Below are 28,000 nucleotides of genomic sequence, written 5' to 3' on the forward strand. Positions count from 1 at the left end.
GGAGATAGCAGGAAGAAAATGCCCCTTTACTAACTAAGTAGTAAAAAAACTGACAACCACCATGACCAAAATCAATATTAATACCTTTGGATTGTATCTTCTACAACCCTGTTTGAAGAAATACTGTAACATGAAGATAAATTAAGAGCAATATTTTCTGAATGATATTTACATGAGAACTGAAGCTGACTCTTGAATATCCCACTCAGTCACCAAACTGCTTTGGCCCATCATACTGAAGGACATGCCAAGCACAACTCACAGCAGCTGAGGTGTATGTATTCTTACCGAAATTCATCACTGAGGTTTTCTGCGTGCAATCCAATCCACCAGTGAACATCACTATTCGATAGCTATAAAAAAATGTTTTGCCATATGTTTAGCTGTTGTTGCCCTTTTACCGATTCATTAACAAACTCCTAAAAATTAGACTGTATTCAGAAAAATAGCATCTCCATTGGATTCCAATGGGAGGAACAGGTGCTAAATCCTGCCCATGTCAATTCATGTCACTCTAGTAAGATTATTCACATAAGCAGAACATGACTTAAGACGCCATGTTTCCACAGGATTGCTGATGTATCTTCTGTAACCCAGGAATTCACAGTTTTAAGAACCTACAGCCTCTCTGGTTTGAAAAGACTGTAGTCCTAGACCAGAATTTGTTTTTCCTCAACCCCTAAAATTAGACAATAGCAAATATTTCCTTTTAGCATTAATATACTGCTGATCTCTAATGTTTACGAAATGTTTTCTATGAACATTTACTGACCTTGTACAGATCATATAAGAGATTCCTAGAGATGCTTTCCAGATTGTTTGTTGTTCTCATGAATGGATCTAGACCTTTGCTTGTAAAAGGTAAAGCTCTACAAGGACAAGCTACGGAAATAATGCAGTTTCAGCAGCCACATGTTATTGCTGTGTTGACTTGATTCTAGCTTAAACTATGAATGGGTAGCCACTCAGACATGGTTTGGGGGTCTTTGGAAAAAGCAAAAAAAAAAAAGCTCTGAATGTGCAGGACACTGGAGAAGCCACTCTGTCTTCGTGAAACATTTATTTTTTGTCAGAAAGAACTGAAGTGCATCCTGTTCTGCATCCATACTGTCCTTTGCATTATACTTTCTTCAGTTTACAGCTTATTTAGCAATACCAAATGAAGAAAATAGATAAATCTGACACAGAAAAGACTCTGGAATGCTGTCTCATTTGCTATTTCCTGGCCTGAGTTGAGTTTTCCAATCACAATACTCTGCCCACATTTTACAGTTTTTAAAGAAACAGTGAAAAATGTGAATTCAAATTCCCTGCTAAGAAATTTTGACTAAGTTTTCTAATGACACATGCAAAGTCTGTTTGGACTGCTAAGTATCATTTTAGTGATTGCCATACTTACTCCTGCTTCCAGAGGAAACGAGTTACAGTCACTCTGGGACAAACCTAGACATACAGGGAAAGCTTGGCCAAAGTCAGTAGGCTTTAAAATAGCTGTGTATATTGTATTCCGAGACAAAACTTCCAGGAATTTAAGCTGATTTCCAGTGTCAAGAGACTAAACTTGGCTTTTACACTGCAGAATGCTCACAAAGAGCTGAAATACCCACTACTCTTAATGACAAATACACTTTTAAAAGATCTCTTGTAAGTAAATATGACTTTAAAGAAGCATTCTTATTATCCATCTTAAGTGATCCTAAGTGGGAAAAATATGCATTTTTTAAAAAGTTATATAATTTTTAAGTCATACACATTCAGTGTTAGGTAAGGCAGTAATCATATCACATCATGATCTCTGGTATATGTGGAAGAAGACAGCCTAGTCAGTTATGGTGGTTTTCATTATAAGCTTTTTTGCCAGGAACTATTGGTTTAAATCTATTTCATCATGTTTAATACAAAATTACTTAAAAGCAGCTAAATATTTTGCATAATTCCTTGGAAACTTAAAAATCCCCTCTTAATACAACACAATTCTACTTACACTTTCTTTTATAAGTTAAAAGCAGAGAAGGCTGTACACAGTGCAAGCAAAACTAAGTGTGGGTCGAGAGCTTTTCTACCCAGACCTAGTTGTCCTTTTAAAGATTGCACTACAATATCCCTGCACACTACAGCTGTAGAATTTTGTCCTCAGTAAGGCAGACAGATTATTTGTATTAATTTTTAAAATTTTTATTATTTTTGTTTTACTGAAAACACCTAAAAGAAAACAGATACAGTTTTTGGGGAATTCATCTGCTTCTGCAGTTATTTCTCAGTTCAGAGCTGTTTGTTACATCAGAAAGGTTCTAGAGAAATTTTGCTGTAAACCAGAGGAGGGAATTTAGAGGCAGGTGCCTTCCCCCCCACCCCCCGCCCCCATATATAAATATCCATAGTCACAAATGGGTTTAATTCGGTGGACATCATATAAATCTGTGGACACTGCCCATATCTGGTTTATTGCCCAGGCTGGCATACACCAAGGAGAAGGTAATCTATTTTCCATGGTCATATGCACCCATCTCTATGGTTTAGAGTTTTAGGTATAATTAAGGTGCAGAGAAACTGGCAATCCTTCACTCTTGGCCAGCTGTCCCCAAGGGTAACCTTTCAAATCATGTTGAAGATTTGAACTATGGAGACCATTTCAAACATCTGTATTTGCTGCTCACATCATGCTAATACACCCACTTAAATGTCCCTCTGTATTACTACCTGCCAAGCTACAGAATAGGAATGGAGCAGAACTGTGGAACTATGCTGGATCAGGAGACATCCCAGTGGATGCAGAACCACTGTGTGAACATGTGAGGAACCACAACGGATCCCCTTGGTCACACACAGGTCAGGGGAGAAGAAGAAATAGATAAGGTTGTACACCACATGTGAAACACACCTTTCTCTTTACCCCCAGTTATTTTCCTAGCTTTGGGATAGGAAGCTGGTTTTTGATCCTCTTGGGTCTCTTCAGGAAGATTGACCAACCTGCTCATTAGCACAGATGATTCTGCAGATCTGAAATGTTATTGACTTTTTTAGCTAAACAGAGTTTCAAGGAGGGATGCAGGAAATGAAAACAGTAAGAGCATTATTTTTAAAGTAAAATGTCTTTTGGGTTTTACCTGGAGTAACAGGCAGACAGATATTCCAAAAGATGCAGCAGAAAATATGCAGCTACTTTCTGAGGGTTTATTTTTTAAAAGCAGTTCTTACCTTCCTTATTTTATTTTGAATAAAGGCTTGTTCACCAGAAGAATTTATTGTTGCCATTCCACTGTGAAGCCATCCACAGACAAACTTATAAGTTTCCCAGTCCGCAGGACTGACATGGAAAAGATATTCTGCTCCTTGATAGTATAACCATGGCAGTTCTAGAAAATGAGCAAAAGAGTCAGTGGTGTGCAGGGGTAAAACCTAATTTCAAGTCTCATCTGTTTCTACCCCATGGCCTGCCTTCAGCCATGTGCCAGAGGACAAATCCTCCACAAGCACAGCAAAACAACATTTAACATATCAATTTGGAGGGGGGGGGGTGGGGGAAGGAAACCTACCAGTAATTTTTTTTTTTTTTTGATATTCTATTCTGTGAGACTACAGCAATATAAGGAGAGTTGTTCAGACTTAGAAAAAAGGCAGTTTTAATGTGATGGAGAGGTTGTCAAACTCCTGAGCTTATTATTCACAATATTCCTTAACCTAACCAATAATTTCTGATGTTCCAGTGTTCCTAAAAACAGTGGTAGATTTTGAACTGTAACAAGTTCCTACAGAGTACCTTAACAGAAATTTTCAACGCAGAATATTTTAGTTATTTTACTTTTACCAAATTAAATTGTATTTCCAAGTGAGATAGTTTCGAGATGAAAAAAAATTGTTTTCATACCAGCCATGTACCAAACTGGATTCATTGGTTTAACACCTGTTAAAAACAAAAAACCAAACCAAAACAAAACAAAAAAATCATTAGAAATATTGCTATTCTCATTGAGGGACCAAAAAAAGGAGTTAAACATGGAATAAAATAAAATAATTGCTGCACTTACTAAAAATCATTTAGAGTAACATTATGAATAAGAACTCTGAATAACTGCTACCTAACTGCTAATCTTGCTCTATATTTTTAAACTGACTGCACCCATTATATCTGTTCACTGGCCAACAAATACTGATGTAGTAACCCATATGGCTTTACCATGATTTCATGCAGAAGACCAATGAGAACTCCAGAGGTGGCTAAAAAGGAGCGTTTTAGATTTTTTTTCCTTGCCCCTCCTGAGTTGCAGGTAATGGGTATAAGAGACAATTAGATAACATTTCACCTTTTGGTATTTTGCATATCCATTCACGTTTTTCATTGCAATGTGCTGGAAAGACCGTTCTGTTTACTTTGAACACACCACAGTTTCTTGAGTCATCTTCAACATACTTGTTCTCCAAAAACGAAGATACAACCTGAAAACAGCACATTTGTTCTCTTTTACTGACATCCCAAGCTGAAGCATTTAAAAATCTCATCATGGAGAAAAAGAAAGGATTTAAACATGTGTGTACAATAAGAACATTCTAAGCAACAACCAGAGGACCACCTAAATTATGGTAGTAAAATACAAAAAATAGTTCTGTCCAACTTTTCCTTCTTATATAAGACTTCTTCATAAAAATAATTGAACAGCTATGAAACCTAACAATTTTATGACATGATTAACAGCAGGTGCCCACATCTAATAGCCTTTGCTTTGGTTCAACATATTGCATGATTGCACTTTGCACTCTGAAATAACTGAAGTAACAACAACAGACGTGATGCTGTTCTTAAAACTGAAATTGGTCTTCAGCCATAAAAAGTGACCCTTCTTTAGCTGTTTGATGTTTAAATCTCAGGTACTAACCATTAGTGTGTCATGGACCATCAACATCTTCAAGGATGCAGAATCAAAAACGGTATTAAGAAAGGAAAGATTTGGCTCTGAATGCAGGCAGGAATTTAAGAGTCATGGGTCAAATTAGGCATGTAAACACAGTTCTGAGGCTTTCCAATGTGTGTGCATATGTCTATACACACACAAGCACACATGTTCACTCCGCATATGCCTGGTCCTGAGCTAAACACAGTTCACTTTGCAGGGAAGCACAAGTCTGCAAAACTTTATAATCCTATCAAGTTCTTTTTGCAGTTGCACAGCCCTTTTGCACAAGCTGCTATTTTAATAGCAGCGTATTATTAATCCTATGAAGACAATTATTTTAAGTGAGTATGTGGACATGGAAACAAAACAGGTTTCCTGGCCAGTGTTTGCTCACAAGGCTTATTTTTGTATGTGTGGTCAGAAATGACTTGAAAGGTTACTGAAATACAGAGTAAACACATAGTTACAGGTGTTCTGTCAGACCACTGCCATGTCCCTCCAGAAAGTGCATTTCTTTTATTAAATCCAATCCAGAACTGTCTTTCTTCTGTTCTGTAATGGAAACAAAGAAAATAACATTTCTCATGCATTGTTTTCATAGCTATTTCAGAAACAATTTTTTAATAGTGCAAATACACATATTAATTTCTTCTTGAATTCAGTAAATAATTCCCTAATACATTTCTTAATTTTTTAGTAACCTTGAAGTAAACTCTGGCTTTCCTACTAAAATGTTAAATTACATTTTTTCAAGATGAAAACATTTAAAATAGGATTAAAATTACTGAGCCTCCATTCCATTGGGCAATGTTAACTCACAAGAGTATCACCTTGACAGTAACAGTTGCTCAACATCTACCTCAAAGACCATCTTCAAAAAAAACCATGTAACAGCATTTCTAATACACTTCACCCATTTTTAAGTTCATATTATAGTAGGGACTTTTTCAGACACTAGATTATGGAATAACTTAAATTGCATATTTTCAGGTATTAGTATGATTGAAATAAATCTTGTTGATGTTAAAAAATTAATTTACCTCTCAAAAATTGTATATAATAGATTGTTTAAAAATGTCTCTTCATAGATATGACTAAAACTAGCAAGATGTGCTCCAAAATCTTGACATAATGCTTCTGCTTCATCCCATGTTCTTCTCATCAGAACTTTTTCATTGTGAAATATCTACAATAAAATAAACATTGCCATCAATGTAGTTGATTTTAGAGACCAATGGTTTCAGAAAACCAAAAAAATCAAATACTAGTCACAGTTTTTCTGAAGTAAAGCGATGTATATTCCAAGTATAGTTCTGATTCTTAATACTTTCACTCATTTTAAAATGCAGTGAAGGATGGTAACAGGTAATTTTTGTTTGTTGAGTGAAAGAAATAATTCATTATCAGAAATGTTTTAGGAACAACATATCCCTAAGCTGGTGTAGATCAGAAAAATTCAAAGCAAGTTTGACATCTACCTTGTAGCAGTTGAGCAGATTAGGTTCTGACTCCCATCCAAAATAGCAAGAACTCAAATGTTTTTGAAAAGTAAGTTCAGGCTCTTCATAAGAATTGATTTTTTGCTTGCACAATGACATTGCTTTGAAGTTCTTACAGCTTTTCACCTCCCAGTAACCAACTGGATGCTGCCCTCGCATAGCCACACATCCTCCAGAATGACCTAGACGTGGGAATATGTATTGAGTATCAGAACAAAGCATCTGAATTTTGTGAATTTTTGGTGAAGTGGTTGTTTTATTAGCATGAGTTTCTGGGTAAAACCTTGAAGAAGTTACAAAAATTGGAAATTCTTTTGTCAGCATCCAGTTTGTAAGCTCATCTTGGCTGACTTGAGCTTGTAAAATTAACCACAAAGAAGGGTTCCTCTCACAAAATGCAGGAGATGAAATGCAATTAAAAACAGAACTTTTGCAAAATGTGGTTATAAAGCAAGAATGTAAAGAGTCCAAACCCAAGAAGCAATTAGTGAAGCAGAGTGTCTTTACTATTATATCCCTATTCTCAGCTATTGCTAAGAAGTTTATGTTTCAAAGGTTGAACAAGTATTTATTTTTTTCACTTTTTGTTTTCTTGGAATGTTTTCCTTTGAATTACTATAAAATGAACAAAATCAAACAAGCAAACTAAGTATCAGCAAACTAAAAGGGAAGAAGCAGCAGTCTCCACACAGTGGCCTTATTCACACAAGGTATCTGGCAATCTCTGACCTCTTTTTTTTTCATATAAAATGCAAATTTCAAACTGTGACTGTTAATTAATAAAATTCATGACTTCTCTAGGACCTTTTCCTGGGAGTCTCAGGAAGCCCTTGAAAAGTTCATAAAGAAATATATAAAAAAGATCACATATGTTTTACTGATGTTTTTTGAAAAACATCATATATACAACAATATATTAAAGTCCATAAAGAACACCTCACAGGAAAAGAAGAATTTCAGGGATTAGCTGTGTTTGCATGGAGTGCCTAACTGTGGGGAACTTCAGGCACAAGTCTGTAGCATAAATCACAATTTTTTTCCAATGTTTTTTCAGCATTGGAGCACATAAAAGAAACCCTAGATTAATATTCCCCTCACCAGGCCAGCAGGTGGGAAGAGTGGCATCCAGCATCCCACCACAACTGGGAGCCCATGACAACAGCATCTGGGTAGACAGTTGGGAAGGAAGCTCCAGCTCCTCCGCAACTGCTCACTCACCTAACTCGGTCCATGGTGGGAAGTTACAGAGTTGGCTGCAGATGTAAGCTTATTTCTCTGCCCTCTTGACCAGGCAGGGAGGAAAGGACTGGGACTCTTCAGTCACTGCTAAGCCCCTGGTGGCATGGCAAAGAGGGTAAACTCCTCACTCCCCAAGCCATTGCTTTTTTTATCAGTGTGTTACTCACGTGGCTGGTACTTGTTCCAGTTTGTGTAGCTTATGGAGAGATTGTTTCCTGCTGTATTTAGCCAAAAGTATTCTCCTGTATTGTTAAGGTCTTGCAATCCTATCCAAAAATAAGTTCTCTCAGATTTTACCATGCTGCAGATCATGCTGTTGATAAAAGCTTGTTCAAACCTTTATAAAATAATCAAGATAAAGATTTTTAGAATAAAATAGGTAAATTGGTATTTCAGTGAATAGCTCTCATGAAATTATTTAAATGATGTGAGAAGAGAAAAATATATGAGATACTTAATTTGCTTTATAGAATGAGGAAATTCAGGCAAAAGTCTATAGCACAAGTCACAATTTTCCCCTAGATTTTTTCAGAATTTGAGCACTTAAAGGAAACACTAGATTAAGATCATCTAAGCTCAGTGCTTGAATGACCAGATGTAAAGATGGAACATATTAATGATGCACAAATAAAAATATGAAACTTTTTATATGAACGAGAGAGGTTAGTGGGGTCTGAAAAAGCTCCAGAAGAAAGAAAAGAAAAATCTCTGCACAGAAGAATCCTTTTGACACCAGGCACAAAAATGAGAGGTAAGAAACCAGAGCTGAAGGACTCAAAGCACTAGCTGATCTGACTACAGAAAGAATCACATCTTCTTTCTTCAATTTCTTCCCTAAAGTTATGAGATATACACCTTTTTGCAAGTAATAATTGTTGTGTATAGTAATCCAGTTGACACTTAAATACAATTCATTGTTATTTAGTTGGTATAGGACTATAAAAAATGCTTCATGTGAGAGCACATTTAATCAGCTGCCTATGAAACAACATACAGCAAAGTAAATTCACAATATCTTGAGGACTTACACGACTTTTTGATTTTACACATTGTGAAAAGAATGGCTAAGAACTATAAAGATGACATTAATATAAAAAAATGGAATATATCTGTAACACTTAGAGACACAGAACTTGTATTTGATTTTAATTTCCTCTGCATGTTCTCTTTTTATATCAATTCTACTTCCTCTACAACCCGCTATTTAATGAATATTTTAGGATTAATAACTGAAAAGTATTCGCATTTTTCACACCAGAAAAACAAATCTCAGCAGTAATTAAAAACATAACTAAACTAAACATATTATTGCTACTGCAACATTGGGAACTGGCATGATAGTTAGTGATGGCTACACTCAGAAAGAAGAAAAAAATGAAAAAAAATAGAAAAAGACAGAAGACATGCTTCTAGTGATGTGCAGCATGCCCTCAGCTCCCTGTAACATTTGAGCTCCCAATCCTCTGCTGCGAGAATTTGTCCTTTGTCCTCCCTGAAAGGATTATTGTCATACTGCAGCACAGCACTGTACCCTTTGTTCACAATACCAAAATCACTTAGCAGGACAGATTCCCATTGATGTAAAACCTTGTTTGGGGAGCCTGTGTTTTCCTAAAATTCCTGGCTACTACTCATCTGATTTCTGGTGGTTGCAGTACTTTCCCTGGTCTAAAGGGAGTGGACATTTCCTTCTTAAGTTTTTTGGTTTTGATGGGGGCTTTTGTTTAGTTTTGGTTTTTTTTGTTTTGTTTTGTATTTTGGGGAGGTTTTTTGTTTGGTTGTTTTTTGTTTTTGTTTTTTTTTTACTCAGTAAATACGCAGTGGCTGAAGTATCTGTGTAATTTATCTATCAGTATGCCAGACTTTAATGGGAATCCAACATAAAGAGTAAATCATAAAAATCACACAGAAAACCCAAGCATCTGGACACCTGCTGAGGAAAAAGCTTTTGTTAAAGTTGCAATAGAGATAAACAGGAACAAAGAATGGGAAAACAGTGACAAATGTGTTCAAACATTTACTCTCTTACCCTGTTTCCTGAGAACTCACATAAAAGGCATACATAAATAGAAATATTTATAAAACATTAATTGATATGGATTAAAATGGTATACCTTTTAATTATAAAAAGTAAGTATATTTTCATTTTTCAGTATGCTTTCCAAGTATAACGTTTCCTAACAATGTTGCATACTTCTGTAGAAAGTATTTTGCTCAGATTCCTACATGCTCATGTGTGCACATTGCTGTAAGTGGTTATTAGCCTAACAGTTGCTTTTTACTAAATTTATTTTTAATTAAAAAGTAAAGCAAAGCACACCTCTGATTTTAGCCAATGTTAGTAATTATGCTCACCTCTCACACAAATATTATTTCAAAATGGTAATATCTTTTGCCATGCAACACTTTATTAAGTTAGAAGAGCTCTTGTTAGAGGTATCTTCACACTGTCTAATAGGATTAACTACCTGTTTGTTACTGAGACAAGTGCAGATGGGCAGAAATAACCACTGGAAGCATGTTCAAAACTTCGAGGGGTACTGTCGATTTTGTAACAATATCCACCATGTCTTTCCCATCCCTTAAAAGAAATGAACATTATTTTATAGATTATTAATTATTGTATAGGTGCTAAAACCTCAGTCCTGTTTTGTACTTTTTATCTGACAATCACTGGCATCCCTATAGCTCTTTCCTACTATGACCGAAGAGCAGTTACCCTGAAGGTCACTGAAAAGGTGGATAAATTTAACAAAAGTTCCAAGTTTAAAAAAAGCAAAAAACAGAAGTTCCAAGTTTTAAATCCTTAAATTGTGCAAAACCTAGATTAACACACACATAGAATCAGAGAATCACAGGATATCCTGATTTGAAAGGGACTCACATGGATCATCGGGTCCAACCCTTAGCCCTGCACAGGACACCCCAAGAATCACAATGCCTGAGGCATTTCTTGCACTCTGTCAGGCTTGGTGCTGTGACCACTTCCCTGGGGAGCCTGTTCCAGTGTTAACCACTCTCCAAGTGAAAAACCTTTTCTTGATATCTAACCTAAACCTCCCCTGACTCAGCTTCATGCTGTTTCCTCAAGTCAAGGAAGCTGAGTCAAGGGAGGTTTAGGTTAGATACCAGGAAAAGGTTTTTCATATTTTTTAATGGGTATGACAAAAACGTGGGCAGGGGACGCTCCCCCTGCATACTATTTTCGTTTCAGTTTTATACTTTGAATATTGTTTTACAGGGCTGATTTTGGGGAAGTATGCCAGGCCACTCAGCTAGCCACCTTTTTGCATGAAGTGTGTAGTAGCACCTGTTGGTTTCCACTTGTGCTAACTCATCGCTGGTATCTAATACCTGAACTGCAAGGTAAACACTGCCATGTCAGATTCAGTTAAGTTTTTATAAAAAAGCATTACAGCTGCCCCTTGTCTCCAGCTGTAAAAAGAAGTATTTATTCCAGACATTGGCAGCCTTTCATACTGGCAATGTACTTTAGTCATTTACCTTTACTCAGCTACCTTGTTTGCTTTCAAATAGAATGTAAAACAAACAAACAAAAATGTTAAAATTAATCATCATCCTACTCTAATAATGAAGAATTAAAATGACACATTTTCAAGGTTTAACAAATGAGCCAGAACACTGAGTCAATGGTAACCCTGCATCATTTCATCTCATTATTAATCTTTTATTTCTTACTCCTCAGGCCTGGGTGTCCAGAAGACATCACCAAGACTGGTGTGAGCTCTGCTGGTGTGAGTTAATGTCTCATACCTGCCTGATTACATGATTTAAACAATGGAGATTAAAGAGATAATACACTATCTCTGTCCAGTCCATCTTGATGCCATACACAGAGAGGAGAACCAGATGATTTCACTTTGCCTTTTCCATGAGGAAGGTGCTGCTTGCTGTCAACATCACTGCTTGACGGTGATGTTAACAGCAAAAGGAGAAAAGGGGGGAAAAGATAAGCTCTTTCTCTGTTATCCATCCTCAGGTACAATGAAATGTACAAGAAGTTGCTGCAGACCTAATCAGGATACCAATCAAACATGCACATCCATCAGCTATGCTGAATCTGGTGAATCTTCAGCTTCTAGTTAGGAGTGTACTTGCTGTTGGGGCAGCTGACAGCTTTGCTGCCTTTACTATCATCCCCCTCAGTGCTTGGAAGCACAGCCCTTCATATGGCAGAAAAGGAGAGAAGCAAAACACACTGCAGTATCAGTTTCTGTGGTTCCACCTGAAGGACACAATTGCATTGCTCAGGCATTGACTCTGCAAACAGAAACAAACAACTGGCTTGAGCCTCTTCCCTGTCTCTGTACTGATGATATATGGGACTTCTCATAGGGATAATGAAGTGCCCAGGGACTCAGCCCAAGACTGAGAGCTGAAATGTGCTAAGTATTGAGGAAGATACCTCCTATGGGGACACAGGTAAGAAAAAGAAAATGTCTGGTTTCCTTCAACTGGAATCCCTGAGTGATAAATGCACTGTTTCAATGGAGGCAAATAATCAACATCACTGAAAGGTTTTATAGCCTTAATACCTATTGTAATCTTAAAAGTACAATTCCCTTCTGCTACAACAGCCATAAAGCCAAATGCTGCATTTAGTACTGTATTATTATCTTTTGATAACTAATTGAAGGTGTAGGGGACTCAAGAAAGTCACTAGTACAAAAACAGTCAGTTCTATACCCAGAACTTTTCAACTTGGTTATCAAGCAGCTGGCAGCTCCATAACCTGTTTCAAAAGCCAGTTGGAAAAAAATAGTTATTTCAGGTTTGAGGAAGAGAATTCCCAGAGAATCTGACCTTGGCATTAAAATATTTATTCTCAGTAACTACCTGCTGACTAGGAAAAAAGAATACTTGGTGTGCTAAGGGAAGAAAGTGCTTATCACTTTTTTTGGTTTAGGATGACAAAAATGTAGGGGAAAAAGAGCTCAGGTTTCTGGTAACTTCATATGAACATATTGCAAAAACTGCATTACAGAATCACAGAATGTGTTGAAGACTAGTTCATCTGATGCAAAAGTCCTAAAATCAACATGAGGTAAAAGCTCAGTAGTAACATGTAAGACTATAAAGCTTTAGAAAAGCAAACAGCTGTGCTGAAGGCTAAAGCTTCCTGAGAATCTACTAGCAATCCAACATGAATGACAGCATAAGATTAGTGAAGCAAAAGATTAAATGTGAGAAATACGAACAGACATTCTGTACATTTAAGGTAACTCAGCAACAGAAGAATGGGAAAAATGGTAAATCTGGAAGAAACAAAGACCTAGCCCTAGAAGATTAGGCCAAACCCCAGCAAAACAGGTACATTGAATGCTGAAAGTTGACAAGACAAAATGTCTGAAATCAAATTTAGCTTTGAGTACAGTAGGTACTGACTTCTTTTGATTAACTGAATATAACATTTTACACCATAGAAAGAAAAGGATCTATCAAAGCCAAAAAACTAAGAAGAGGCTTCAGCATACAGTTTTACAGGGTGTGAAACATCAAGAAGCAGAAATTTATCCTGAGTAAGAAATTTACCAAAGCAGACTGAAATACTTGTGATAGGTGACTCAGTATATTGAGTCTTGATCCTGTGAGGCACAGGATCGAAGCTGAAGTGTCATCAAACTGCTCACTACAGCTAGTCAAGGAAATCTTGATGCTCTGCACCATTTTTACCTGGTCTGGACAGGAACACCTTTCTTACACTAATAACACACAAAATTCTTGAGTGATGAAATATATTCATCCAAGTGAAATTAATGCAATTATCCTAAACTTTTGGAAATATTGAGCTGGAACCAAGCAGTAATTTCCATAATGGTATGACAAGAACACTGGGTCTGACCACTACATGTCTGAGGAAAGACTGCATCTGACTCCAAACAGTTCAGCTTCAACCATCTTATAATTCAACTGAATTGACTGTGTTTCTCCACTTCTCAGAAACAGGACAGGAAATTAAAAAAGGAAGGCAATGAGCTAAAGTGTAAAGCAACTTAGAGATTATTTTTTTACTCTAGAGTTTTGAATAAAACATAAAGTCTAAAAATTTGCTCTTCGCACACTGTGAAAAGGAGCTGATGGCAAATAAAATCATACTTTACACACTACCTTTTACTACCATGATGCACAGCCTAAAAGCCTGAAAACCTGACATAATGTCCTAGTGAGATGGCTGTGCTCCTTCCTATTGGTGTTGGAAAGCAAATGGAAAGCTCATGTACGAATGGAAGAGTTCACTCTCCATGTCAATGCAACTGACTGTTTTTCACCCTGACATTCCATTTCAATATATGAAAACCATGTGTGGGATAAGGCATCATATAACAGTCATTATTTGCACAGATGGTGGACAAAAGGGGTTTCACTTTTGATCTAGAAAAAATAGGAGCTTGGGTCACAACCACTGATGACACATCAAGCTGTGAAAGGCATCTTGTGAAAGCTTTCAACATCACATTAAAATTTAGTTTACGTACTTTTAAAATAAACAATGAGATTTTTTCCTAGCAAAACATGCATGTCTCTAATATGAAAAACTACAATAATCTATTTACATCTGCATATTCTGTAGCTGTATTTAGAGGCTTCCTATAAAATTCTATTTTATAAATATGGTTCTGAAATGATCACAAACCTTCTTACCTCTGGACAACTTGATTCCAGTTCAGGAGAGACATTATTAAATTCCCCTGCTTTTTTGCAAATGTAGAAAGATCTGTCTTCACATTTTTTAATCCTCCAATGTCCCTCCTAAGGGATAAAAAGAAGTATACTCTATACATATCGATATTCTCATGCATATCTATACACACATTAGATTACATTCCTCCTCTTTTAACTCTTCAGTAAAAAATAATTTTTCTCACTACACACATTTATCCTTAGATGGACCATTTATTTCTACCAACACTGTCAGCAGGATTCTCAAAAATCATATAAATGGGTTTGTCTCTTTGAATCAATCTTTGGGATGTAATGCATCTTAATTCACTTACACCATGGTCATGCCAGAGTACTTACTTTCTTGCTAGTTATCATAGTTCTTTGTAAGATTAATCTTTATATTTGAACGGTCCTTACTCAAGCTATTACAAAGTTTGTATTATATAATTTTTGCAGATCTGTATATACTGGACGTGTAGTAAAAATAATGCTTGAAAAATTTTATCTTGAACCTCCTTTTGCTTTGTATTTTACATTTCCATTTCTTTGTTTACACTTGCAAACTGAGTAAACCATGACTTTGTGAATTTAAACCCTACAATTGTACCCAAGTCATATTTTCTGGTTCCAATAGGATCCCACTTTTCCAGGTCATTGTAATTATCCTGGCTTTACCCTAAGTTAAACATTGCAACCTGGACCCACTACTTTAGAGACAACAGAAACTCTTTTTGATACAGTTTTGACACTCAGACTGAATATACTTTGCAAAAAAATTTTAAAACAATATAGTGATATTTATGTAAGTCATGTATTAGTGAATTTAAGTGCTGTTAATTGTAAAAGTAAAGTAAATGCACAACCGAATTACAAAAAAAAAATAACAGTGCCATGAATACTGATAGGACAGGACATAGTGTTGTTTTAACATTACTCCTGCTTTTACAACTCCTGCCTTATTTGGGGTCAATCTTCCTGCTGTCAGCTTCTGTGATTTTATGTAGACCTAGACTACTATAATTTTGAAAGATGCTACATAAAATTTATTGATATTGACACCAAGATAATATAGGCGCAGCTGACAGTTTTTCAAAACATGAATTTGAAGCTTTCAAGACCAGAACTAATGCATCATAAATTATGATACTCACTACTTGGATTTAAAAATACTTTATAAGGATACCCACTCATATTTGTTCTCTTCCATCTGGCAAGCTTTATGTATGTACCATTTTTTATTGCAAAAGAGCTCAAAATCTACAATTAATTTTCTGTGCATCAGCACTGCCAAATGAATTGGTTTCTAAAGGCTATGCTGCACTTATCATGAGTGTATTGGGAATAAAAAAACAAAGTCGTATTCCAGGTCATGGTTTAAAAAAGTATGCACAGCGAGAAACAAAATTATTATGACCTAAAATAAAAGTGACTAATTCTTTCAAAAAGAAAACTTACGGATCCTTGTGCTGAAACACAGAGTTGTCCTGTTCTTTGAAAGGTGTTAGGTTCTTGGCTGTGCCAATTAGAGAATTTTACTGGGGTGCTATCTGACCACTCAAAAACAACAGGGGTGTTATTACTGTATAATCCAATCCATGTTTCAGTTACATTTTCTGTAAAAGAACAAGTGAGTTCAGATTTTAATGGTGAAGTAATAAAGCATGTTTTTCCTGTAATTTCAACACCACCATTAAAAATTATTCATGGGATTTTCATAGGAATGACCTGTGAAAGGAGAAAAAAAAAGCTGTAAAAACTTTAGGAAACCCTACTGATGAGATAATGTTCTATTGCTCTTGAAAACCAAATTGTTTCAAAAATAGGCCAACATATGCAACAATTGCTTTGAAATCCTGAAAAATACAAATTAGGAGCACATGTTCTTTTTGGAAGTGCATGGGGAAGAAAAACTGCCATGGAAGTGAAATATTACTTCTTATAATCTTCTGTGGCACAGTCAGCTTTAGGTTTCTCTGAGAGCTTATAGGCTCCAGTGACAGCACAGTGGCAGCCACAGAGCCGGACAAACATAAGCAAGACAAGGCTTGCGGTCTGATGTAATGTCTTACTTGACCAAAAAGAAAAAGTAGTCAGGCTTTCAGGTATGTAAGCCCTTCTCCTGAAGACAATTCTGAAGCAGGCCTGAGAGAGAAGCAGCAGACTTTGAAGATGAATATAAGTTGAGAACAATTAGGTCTATCTATTACAGCATCTCTGGAAATAATGGTATTTCATATCTTTGGAGGGTGTAAATAGAGGTGAGGAAGATGATAACAATGGTAAATCTCCTCATCTCCACATGTACCTGTGTCTGTGCCTGAGGTTTAAACTCAGCCAAACTGTGCAGCTCTGCCAGTATATTGATGTCAATGGCAGGCATAAAATATTCACTTTTCTTTGCTGCTGTTATGACAACAGAAGTCTTGGTATTGCTGCATCAAAGAGCTGTTGTTCATTAAGTTCCTTGTGTAGTTACGCTACCTCTTAGGACAATGTGAACTAGCAGAACTCTGCTAACATCAAAGGGACTCTGACCTCATACTAGCAGCAGTAACTTTGCAGTGTGGGCAAGGCCAGCCTGAAAGCAAAAGATATACTGAATTGGTTTTACTTCTATGCACAATTTTAGTATAAGGTTGATCACTGATCATTTTACAACAGTTTGCAAGCAACCAGGCAACAACAGGGAAGGACAAAAGCCACCTGCATTTACTGTGGCCTCACTGTGTCTACTGTGTGGATTCATATCTTTATTTTAAGAATGGTTTTTGCAGAAGGTGAGTGTATACATTTATAAGACTCCTAGAAGGAGCATACAACATATTTTCTTTATTTGTAAACATCATTTGGGTGTGCCATGTGATACATTGCTTAGTAGCTAAAAATGTTAAAGGGCTCCACAAAAGAGCATCACAAAACATTTCAGGAAACACTGCACACTTGAACTCCCAAAACTCACCACTTTCAAGCAAGTTAATTAGCAGCTCTGCATCTGCCATGGAGGATATACTAATGAGCCCACTGTTTTCACTTTGGCATGATAAAGAAGCATCATTCCAGCTCTTCTCCTCTTTATGAAGTCTGTAGCAGTTGCGATGGTGTGGGTGCCAGCCAGCGTCACAATGAGTGGCATAATACTTCCATGTATCTTTTAATTGAACATACAAAATTCATATATATTAGACAGAAATGTCAGGGTTATGCTATGGTCATAACACATTTGGAGGCTTTTTTAAATCTTCAAAATGTTGAAAACAGAGTTGTCCAGGATGACTTAAGGAGGCCAAAACACATGCTCAGTGAAACATCACCCACCAAGCAAACTGAAATTTCTTCCACTTTATTTGATGATTTAGCCATTTGCATTGCTAGACTCGTACAACCATTAATTTAGTTTAAAACACATTGTATTCCCCTTATTACTTCTGAACCTGATTCAAAGACAGATAAAGCTTTTTCAGATGAATTACCTACAAAAAGTTTGGGTAAGTCTTTCCTCATTATATGAAACAAGTAGCTAACTTTCTTTTAAATTATCAGGAAGAAGTTGAACCCACAAGCTGCTCTTATTAAAACAAAGATTTATGTTAGAATAAACTCAATCCTGTGTTTAACTTGCACACAGAATGAGAGTCTGAGTCATTTTATGTACTATATATCCAATACTCATAAACACTTAAAGTATATGTTCAATGTTTTTTTGGTATGTCAAAAGTACAGCACATCACAAAAATAACTGCAAATTTGAAGCTGCACTTATATGAATTTTTTCTCTGTGTGCCACTTGTTAATTCCATCCACACTGAAAACCTATTTTTTAACTCAAACGAGTGGCTCTTCCTGTAATATAAAGAGAATGAGCATTATGATCATGTAAGGAATCAACTAAGTGTTATTTATATTAAAATTCTTTGTTAGTTTTAAGACTCTCAACGTGTTTGCCACAACTGAATTTAAACAGAAGTGTTGTTACATCAGTTCAAGTAAACTGTATTCAAACTGACACATCTAGCGCAGCTAACACTGTTTCTGCTGACTTTATGTTCAGGAGGCTTCACTTGTTTTCCTTGCACACCCACAAATAGGATACAGTAACATTAAGAGACTTACCCAATGTTTCATGCTCTGTCTTATTTAAATATTTTTTGCATACAAAAGGCAATCGAGATTCACATAAGTAACTGTGCCAGCCATACTTCAATTTTGGATTAATCACTGCACAATGATTTTCTCTAAAACGGTCATCGGAGATATCTGCAAACACATTTTTGAGAAGCACAAAATTACAAAAAAAAATCAGTTCTTACTTGTAAAATGGTGTTTTATTGTTCTCTGAGTCTTATTGAATAAATGTACAAACATCCCTGCACACCCAGAATTCTTGTATTATTACAATACTATGGACAGTTGAACACTGACAGTGAGTTACATTTGTGGCAATGTCTCCTTGGCTGCAGCTATCAGATGAGAGGCTGAAACAAGCTATAGTGTCTAAGTTGTATCTGCTGGACAAACCTCAAAACGTAGCGAACCAAGTTACAAAGCTCATATTAATATGTTAATGTTAATTCCAGCATGTTAACATTAAACAAATTGAAACTCCTTTCCTCCATGAAACCAGCTACAGTTTTTAAATATGCAACTGGAATCTTAAAAACACCTTTAAAAGTAAATGACAAAAGGGCCAGACCATTAATGCTGTGGACAGATCTATCTCAATTATGTTACATCCCTAGAAAGGCTTTCAGTTAATGAATACAAATAAACATTTCAACAACAAAAAAGGACACTCATGTACTTAATTCAATTTTCAAACATAGTTGTAGGAACAGCAATGTTGTATCAAGGTGCAGTTCTAGAGGGCATATAATTATGCTGCTATAAAATATCCAAGAGGAACATCAAGTACTTGCTCTCCAATTCAGAAACACTAGCGGTGCTCCATCTGACCACTGCCAGCCAGCATCTTCATCCAGGCGATTCAGGCCCATCCACAGCATCATGTCTGTGGTGTTTAACTGCCCTGAAACAGAAAAAATAAAGAAAGTATTACTTAATGCTCTTCCCATGTTTTAAAATACCACAGATCTGCTGTCCTAACTTGTTACAATTGGAACAAAACAGAAGTTCAAAACAGTGTCCAGAAAGTTCAGGCTGTTTTTTCTGTCTGTAAAAAAAGTCTATTACTTTGTTATTCCACACAAAGAAGAAAAGGAATAAACTCAGAAGTCTGAAGTTATTCAAAAGCTATTCATCCTGCAAAAGTTGTTGCTGACCTTAGAAGTTAAATCTAGTACAAGCAGATATGTAAAAACTAGCCTGTTTCAGCTTTCCATAGACAAAACAACTTTCAGTCCCTTTACAGCTTTGGAGGCATACAAAAGAGCTAATTAAATAATTTTAAAAACTTCCTGTTAGCTTATATCCTGCAATTGAAACCCAGCAATAATGGGAAGCAATGGGCAAGAAACCTGAGGCAACCTTTTTCATTAGAGCTGTACTACCCATTCCTCCACTTGATCTCCATGCCCACTAAAATACACATGAAAGCCATGCTGTCAGAAGGCTCTGCACAGCTTTTCTGAGACACTTGCTCCAGAAATGTTCTTGTCATTCACATTTGGTGAAGCCCAGCATACAAAGGAAACTTAACAGGAGAAAGGGGCACCAAGGTACATTGTGTATATATGTGTAAGGTAAATACATGTATAATTCTCCAAAATAAAAAAAAACATTATCTACCCACAGCTGCAGAATGAATGGGAGTCTCTGCAGGGAGTGAGAATTAGGAAAATTGCATCCTCACGTAACACATACCACTACTTCTGCACTTAGATTTATTTAGGTGGGAACTTACCTGCATCTTTGCTTTTTCAAACAGCTCTATTGAGGTGTGTAACATGATGAAGCCCCGCAAGCAACAATGGGAGAGACATCACACAGAGTATTAGGCTCCAAAACCTACCCCTTTGCACAGGTAGAGAGGAAACTTAACTACAGGTTTCCTACAAGGTTCCCAGAGAAATGTCTACTTACTGCTTAAGTTACTTATGTAGTTCTGCTCTTCAAGGTCGGTGACACTCAGCAGGTCTCCTCCTTGCAGCTGACAGGCAGCCCGTGCCTCACGCCAGCTCAGCATGGACAGAAGGTTGAACTGGTAGCAAACCTGTGTGTCAGGGTTCTTCTTCCAAAAACTGTCACAGCCACTCTCTACTCAAAAACAGACTCGTCACCAACATCTCAAGACTCCAAACTAATCAGAAACATAACACCTTGAACAATCCAATTAATTAATGACAGCAGTATCCCAATGGAAGCACAATAATGATCACCTTTCCTGTTCCTTTGTTAAAAAAAAGGCAGAAATAAGGTGCTAATGAAATAAAATGTTGCTCCCCATTTTATATGGTTGATAAAATACTTGGGAGCTGATCTGCAGTTGGTAGTGATTTTCACAGCTCTTATGAAGCAAAAAGAGATATGTTTTAATCTATTCCAGATAACCATTTGTTTCTAAAGCTGAATGTTGAAATATTCAAACTACGAACACCTCACCCAACTTGTGGAGCAACAATCACTGATCTCCTTGCATCTTGTACTCAAGAGAATAAACTTAATATAATTACAAAGTATAAGCAAGGCTGAAAATACCATCTATTTAACAGTTTCAAAAAAAACCCCATTACAAAGACACATTTACAGTTGTTTTTAAGATGCTTAAGAAAAAGAGTTTGAGTGGGGAAGGCTTTTCCAAAACACTTCTGATGCTAGAAGATACTATTTTGCTTATTTACGCAATAAGCTGGAATATTCACAAAGATTACACATCCAAAATATTTTCAACAGCAAGTATTTTTAAAGCTATTGCTTCTTAGTGCTTTAGGCCCAAGATGTGTCCAAGCAGCGCACAGAAGAAAAGGAATATGCAAGATATAGTGCAGTCAAAAGCAGAATGTGACTTTACAAGAGCAACCCTTACTTTATGTATTTCAGAGAAGCTGCCTATATATCACTAGGACAGAGTACAGAGAAGTTTAGCTGTAGAGTAAGGTCAATGGGCTGCACAGAATAACATCCTTCTGCTCACTTCCTGTAGTTTTGCTTTTGGGATAAGGACCTGAGTCTTCAAAGGTAAAACATGATAAATTACAATAAAATTTGCTAAAGCCTGCCTTTGTGTTTTTTGTTTGTGTGTTATTTTTTTTAAAGAGACATTCCCCTCGAACAGAAGGGAAGTAATCCAAACCCAGAGTGCATCCTAGTATTACTAATAAAGAACAAACTCCTGGGGAGTGGGGGTAGAGAGAAGACAAGCAACATCTTACCAGCATTTGGGCAAAACCCCCATTTTTCATCTTGTTCATAGTGAGTTGTCGTGGCACACCAGTCAGACTCCTTTCCATCTCTAGTACACTCATAATACCATTTGTTGTTATATTTAAAGGGAAAAACGCATGGAAAGCCGAAAGAATTTCCCAGTAAGGTGTAAGTTTCTGGAAAAAACAAAATGCGCAGATTAAAAGAATGCAGACCACAAAAACTTCTTCGTCCCCATATGTCATGTTTCCTGTGTTTAGACATTTTAGTTTTATCATTGCTGCTAAAGTTATTTTCTAATTTTATTTATATTTGGTAACACGGCATTCCAAGTGTAAGCAATGTAATTTCAGTGAAGAGACTCTGGAAATAACAGTTTATGAAATTTGTCACCATGAGGCACATTCTCATAGCTTACTATGATTGAAAAGGAAAAACAAAACAACAACAAAAAAAAGCCAAATCCCCAAACCTAATCAATTAACACATAAAATATGTGCTTACATTTCAGAACAACTACATAAAACAACAGTTAGCTAAATCAGTCCATGCTCAGATGTAAACTTTACTTATTTGTTAGCCTATGACAGACAAGTAGCATTATTTCCCTTGCTCCTCCCACTCTTTATAAAGTGGATTTCTAATGTGTTTTCCATTCTCATTGTCATTCTATGGGAAAGGAAATGTAAAAGGCAAAGTACTATTAAGTACACTTCTAAAAATAGGTTTTTATGCCACAGAGAAATAATGTAGGTAGAGAACTGATGTTACATACATCTGTTGTCACAATCAATGCCTTCCAAAATATTCCAATGTTTTCCTATTGTACTTTGAGGACCAAAATATTGATAGAATCCAGTGCACCTGAAAGCTGTAAAGCTTTACCTCAGTGAGTGTCTCCTTTATCTCAGACCTTCTAAAAAAAGGTCAAAGAACACAATCACACTTAGAATGAAATAGTTTGTCAAAGATCCCACACTGACAGCTTTAAGAACAAAGTCCTTCAACTGCAGGATCAATACATACCACCAGGTTCCTGGAGGTTTTTAAAGTTAACGTCTGACTGCACACATTTAAAAGAGCAGTTTACACATTGTGAATTCCCTTTAAAGCCTTCTGATATGAACAGAGATATAAAGAACAGGTAGAAAAAAATAGGAATGCTTCTCTGCCTGCTATCATGCTGCTAGCTATGGAGCTACAAGGGACTACCTCAGTCCTGGCAAGAAACCAAATTCAATAGCTACAGACCTCTTACTATAGTTACACTTTTTTTTCCTTTTTGAAGGTAACTAACCTCCTTCCCTCCAGCCTGGTGCACTAACACACTTGCATTTGCATGTCCATGAGCTATGGTAGAAGGGGTAAAATAGAACCTGCAGGTAAAAGAGATTTTGGCCATGCAATTAAATACTTCGGTCCTTGAACCAGGCTAGAAGTGCCTGCCAAAGGCCAATCCTGTTCTCATAGACATTGCAGCATTACAGCTAGACCACGTCTACTTTCATCTCACCACATGTACACAGCAACTGTGTGGTCTTAAGTATGAAATCCACTAGGTTTTAAAGAAGAGGTTGGACTCTGTAGTGCTTTCCCAGGTATCACAGGTCCCAAAAGGACTTTGGTGAGAACAGAGGCTAAGCACAACTACACCTTCAAAGGAAACCACTGAGATCAGATCTGCAAACACCCAGTTCGAGTGGAGAGAATCAACAGTTCCAGTCTGAGACACACTGTGCAAACATCGGGTCCTTCGCCCTACATAAATGCTGAGGAAGGGATCAAGGTACGGGCTGCCTGTTGCTGTTTGTAGTCAGTGGGTTTATCTTAGACCTTATATATGGAAAACTGTTCAGGTCTGCAAACTTGGATCTTGATGTACATTCGTACACCTTCACTAGCTGTACAGCTGGATTAATCAAAATTCTGATCTCTGTTTCAAAGCTTAGCATGTTCAGAGTCCAGGTGCTGAACACCGCAAACATTGGTCCAGGCACACTGCAATTACAGAGTGATTTGCAGTGATGGGAATTCCAAATCCTTTCTTATCTCTCTTTGTGTTTATCTGATAATGAAAGCAGCATGACAGGCAATAGCAAACCCTTAGTTCCCCTTTTGATTTTACAGAGGATTTGAAATGAGCATTTCCTGGTTTGCATGGATACTGGTGGTTTTGGGGATTCATTTAATAAAAGAAGCCAACAGCGTGGTATGCTCACCTCCACCACTGCATGTAAAAAAATCCCCACAAACTTTGAGTCCCAAACTGAAATAGAGACTGGAAAGGATCATAAGCACCTAACCTCCCTTCAAAAGAACTTCTGAAACTTCCCCCATCTACATTTTGATGACAAAATTTTATTTTTACCTTGAAATGGGTGTTCACAAAGGTCTTCGTCATAGGACATATACTCTTTCCACTGACAGGCAGAATTTCTTTTGGCCACAACATGTTTGCTGTTTTCAACAGCTAATTTGTACTCTGATACACCAACTAATGCTTTTCCATCACAGTTCCACCATAATGAATATTGAGTTGAATCACATTCAAGCATACTTAATGGCTGTTCTGGTCTACTGATGTTCAGTCCAAGACAAGTACTTCTGCCTATGTTGAAAAGACGATGATTGGATACCCATTTCCATAACAAGTCTTCTGAGAGCTGACTGCAATCTTCCAGAACAAGGCCAACTGTGTCTGCTTTAATGCACAAGTTAGAATCTTCACTTTGGATAATAAATATCCCTTTATCTGTAGGAGAAAAAAAACAACAAACTTCTGGAGTGTAGAATACTGCAACTGAACAAATTGTATCAAAAGTCAAATGTTTTACTTGGAACTATTTATGAATAAAATTGAAAATATTCATCAGAAAAACTGGCATTTCAAAAAATAAGAGTACTGGTCCAAATTTACTACCAGCATATGGACTACTTGCAAGCTCACAAAAAAGGTTTATGTGTTATGGTGTACGTTATAAAATAATGCCCTGGGGTAAATTGGAGAGTGCAATTAAAATAAAAGCTAAAAAGTTTAAGGCTGACATTGCCATATTCTCGGCCATATTTCTTCTTCACACTCTGCAAGTATAGTGACAGAAACAAAATAAGTTGCATTGTAAATAGGATACAGAAAGGGTTGGATTTATCCACACCAAGACAGCTGGAGGCCAAGGGTTAGAGTATGCCTTCCCTATTGGATGCATATTGTTCAACTATACATGACTGCACTCCACAACAGCAGATGTTGTGGGCTTAGCCTGATATACCAGATTTCTTGGAATCATGTAGAAATTCACTGAACTATGTGACATCACATTGTAAGTATGTGAAAAAAGTCAGCTGTTTAATGTCTTAGAAGCTAAAGTTTAACTGAGCATATAGACTGAAAAAAAAATGAAGAGAGCTGAGGAACTGGAAATCAGCAAAATATAAGCCTGTAACAGCTCAGCTACTTGATTCACTCTGAAATCCAATGGTCATTAACCCATAGAGTTTCTCTCACATTATATGGAAAACAGTTATTTTATGCCTCAGGAGATAATGCATTGAAAACCTTAGCAGCACTTCCATCTTGCCTTGAATTTTACATTGATGATTTCTGCCATGTGACCTTTCAAAATGCTGTAATTCACTACACCTAACATGGTGAAGTACTAACTATAATAATAATTTTAAAAATCCTCTCAAATTGACATAGCCCACAATTTAAGTATGAGATGTAGAGGTCCACCTAGATGCAAGTAGAAGACAGAGAATATAGATTATGGAGAGGGTTTTGGTTAAAGTATCAAGTAGCCTGACTTACAGAGAGGTGGCACTGCAGATTTTGTCATTAATAAGAGACAGTTTACCCAGTGCCTGTAGGGATTAGGAGCCTGTGATGGTGCAGGAGCAGGAACAAGCCCTTCTGACCAACAGCCAGGTGAGAACCAGCCTGATACCTATAATTGCACCTTCCAAGCACCTGGGAGTTGTCCTACATTAAGTCCTTAACCATTTGGGGGAGAGCAAGGTTCCCTTAATCCACTGTATCTCTACAGCTGTTAGGTGTCTGAGCTCACTGAAAAACCATCATTGTGACAAATACCTAGTTGGCCTTTTGCTTTCGAGTTTTCTGTGAAGTTTTGCAGCTTATGCTGGTTTCATCCTTCTTACTCAAACCAATCCTCCATGGGCAACACAGGTAGTCTCTATTTACCTGGCCAGAAAGGTTTTCTGCCTCTCATGCTAGGGTCTGCCTTTCCCACAGCGGTCTTATCTTGGTTGACCAAGAAAATACGCTGCTAATTTGCTAGATAACTAAAACCGGGGATGTTAGCACCAGTAAACACTGATTAATGAGGTATGACCATGATACTGGGATTCACACTTAGATGAACTTCTTTATCAAACCCACAATCCACCTCCACAGCACACAGCAGGTCCTATATAGCACCCTCCTGGAGTGGGGGAGCTACACCACAACCCAAAGGTGAAGGATTCTCAGCCTTTGAAAGCCTTTATGTGTAAGACTCTTAAGAGTTGCAATGACTGCTGACAAAAGATAAGGTCCTTGTGCAGCCTACACAAATAACCTAGCTGGATGATCTCTCTGAATCATGTCCTTTTTTTCATTCTGCACCAACTTACGCCAAGAATAGTCAGCCCATAATTCTTGAGCCACACAACCTCCTCCCAAATGTAGTTTCCATTTCCCAACTACAAAATGCAATTGGCAAGAGAGCTGTGCTGCCCTGAACACTGCCAGCGAAGGGCCAGCTCACGGCAGAAGCAAGACGTGAGAGATGGCAGGCTCAGTGACAGCTTCACAGGTCCCAGCTCAGCCCTATCTTCAAGTGGGGCAATGAGACAACTGGAGCAACATCAAGCCCTGGGAATTGCCTCCAAGGCTCCCCTTCTTTCAGCTTGCACAACTACACCATCCATTTTACAGCTGCTTGAACAGAAGGGTTTTCTTACAAAGCTCCTGGTGTCAAGGTGATTTCTGTGTCCAAAGTCCTGCAGATGAAAAGCAGCAATGGGGCTCTGTGAACTTGCAAGCCCCAGAAGACCCAAGGAGAAAAGGAGACAGTCTCTGCTTTAGAAATTGACAGTGTGGAGGGAAGCCTTCAGAATACTGCTGCTTCTTCTACATCCATGTCCCTCTATAGAAGGGCATAGAATGTGACAAGAAACAGATTCCCAGCAGCGAATCCAGAAGCTGATGTGCAGCATCAGATGAAGAACTGAGTGCTAACCAGTGCCTCTAAGTTCCAGTTTACTTGGGTTCCACACAGTTAATCGGGAATAAACGGTTTCTACAAAACTAGAACAACATATCTTCATTTCCTTCCTCCTTACCTCCCACTTCCTTTCCCCCTAGAAAATAGCGAGGATTGCTAATGTGGTGAGAGAGAAGGTTACTGGAATTTACTGGAAATGAGAAAAAAACTACCCATATTCCCTCCGGGTGCAACGACCGCAATGGGCAGCAGCCCATAATGAGCAGGGCGTGAAGCACAGCCAGCGGGGCAGGACCCCAGGGGCTCACTGCCCATCCCCGGCCCCTCGTCTTCCCCAGATCCCCTCACTGCTTTGCAGACCCCTGCAGAGACACGTCCCGGAGCCCGCAGCGCCCAGAGCCGCCGCAGCGGGAAACCCGGTTGCCTCCCCCCAGCTGCGAGCCCCGCACGGCGGGACAGGACTGCGGAACGGCCGGGGGCGAATGTGCGAAGCGCTCCGCCCTGCCCGCACCGCCGCCCCGCATCGCTGGGCCGCCCCCGGGGCTCCACTCACTCCTCAGGGAAGGCACCGCGTCCCGGCCGAGGGCGGAGGCGCGGGCCGCGCCGCCCAGCAGCAGCATTAGCAGGCAGAAGGCCGGGAGCCGCAGCTGCACCGCCAGCATGGCCCCGGCGCCGCTCCGCTCCGCTCTGCCGCGGGACCGGACCCGCCGGCCGTGCCCTGGGGAGGGCAGAGCAGAGATCCCACCCCGGCGGCGAAGGAGGGGCAGCCCCGAGGAGAGGCCCGCGGGCGCCCCCCGTGAGGCTGCGGGAGCGGTGCAGGGGAAGTCGGGGGGGAGGCGCTGTCGAGACGCTGCCAAGCTCTCAGGATCCCCCGCATCCCCGGGAGGGGGACGGCGCCCGACAGCGCTCGGCCGGGTCGGGAAATGCCTCTCATGCAGCTCAAGTCGTCTGCCCACGTCAGAGGTGTGTGTTCAAGCGAACAAACCGCTCTGTATTAACCTTATTTTCCATCTGAAAAAACTTTCTCTTGCCTCCACTCCAGGTACTTTTATGTTAGAAAGAAGCAGAAAACACAGAGAGACACTGGAGACGGAAGGTCGCTGTCAGCACAATCCGTGTTCCCAGGATCGTGGCTCTGTCCCTG

The 28,000-nt window shown here is 38.3% G+C and overlaps 1 protein-coding gene across 2 annotated transcripts in view; it reads right to left on the reverse strand.

Annotated features, from left to right (window-relative positions):
• The window catches only part of PLA2R1 (phospholipase A2 receptor 1), a 46,832-nt gene extending 19,246 nt beyond the window's left edge, over positions 1–27,586 (reverse strand). For both annotated transcript variants that reach the window (XM_071561614.1, XM_071561615.1), the window contains exons 1-18: positions 27,410–27,586; positions 24,000–24,383; positions 21,640–21,807; positions 20,351–20,524; positions 19,224–19,337; positions 18,425–18,568; positions 17,274–17,462; positions 15,770–15,927; positions 14,294–14,401; positions 10,099–10,211; positions 7,798–7,967; positions 6,371–6,573; positions 5,933–6,078; positions 5,360–5,444; positions 4,305–4,437; positions 3,869–3,904; positions 3,199–3,356; positions 289–353 (exon numbers count right to left, since the gene is read on the reverse strand). In XM_071561614.1, coding sequence (XP_071417715.1) covers positions 289–353; positions 3,199–3,356; positions 3,869–3,904; positions 4,305–4,437; positions 5,360–5,444; positions 5,933–6,078; positions 6,371–6,573; positions 7,798–7,967; positions 10,099–10,211; positions 14,294–14,401; positions 15,770–15,927; positions 17,274–17,462; positions 18,425–18,568; positions 19,224–19,337; positions 20,351–20,524; positions 21,640–21,807; positions 24,000–24,383; positions 27,410–27,518 — 2,657 coding nt within the window. In that variant the 5' untranslated portion in view covers positions 27,519–27,586. The remainder of the gene's footprint in view (positions 1–288; positions 354–3,198; positions 3,357–3,868; positions 3,905–4,304; positions 4,438–5,359; positions 5,445–5,932; positions 6,079–6,370; positions 6,574–7,797; positions 7,968–10,098; positions 10,212–14,293; positions 14,402–15,769; positions 15,928–17,273; positions 17,463–18,424; positions 18,569–19,223; positions 19,338–20,350; positions 20,525–21,639; positions 21,808–23,999; positions 24,384–27,409) is intronic.
• Between the last annotated feature and the right edge of the window lie 414 nt (positions 27,587–28,000).

The sequence above is a fragment of the Pithys albifrons genome, chromosome 8, assembly GCF_047495875.1.
Source record: "Pithys albifrons albifrons isolate INPA30051 chromosome 8, PitAlb_v1, whole genome shotgun sequence".
NCBI classification, from domain to species: Eukaryota; Metazoa; Chordata; class Aves; order Passeriformes; family Thamnophilidae; genus Pithys; species Pithys albifrons.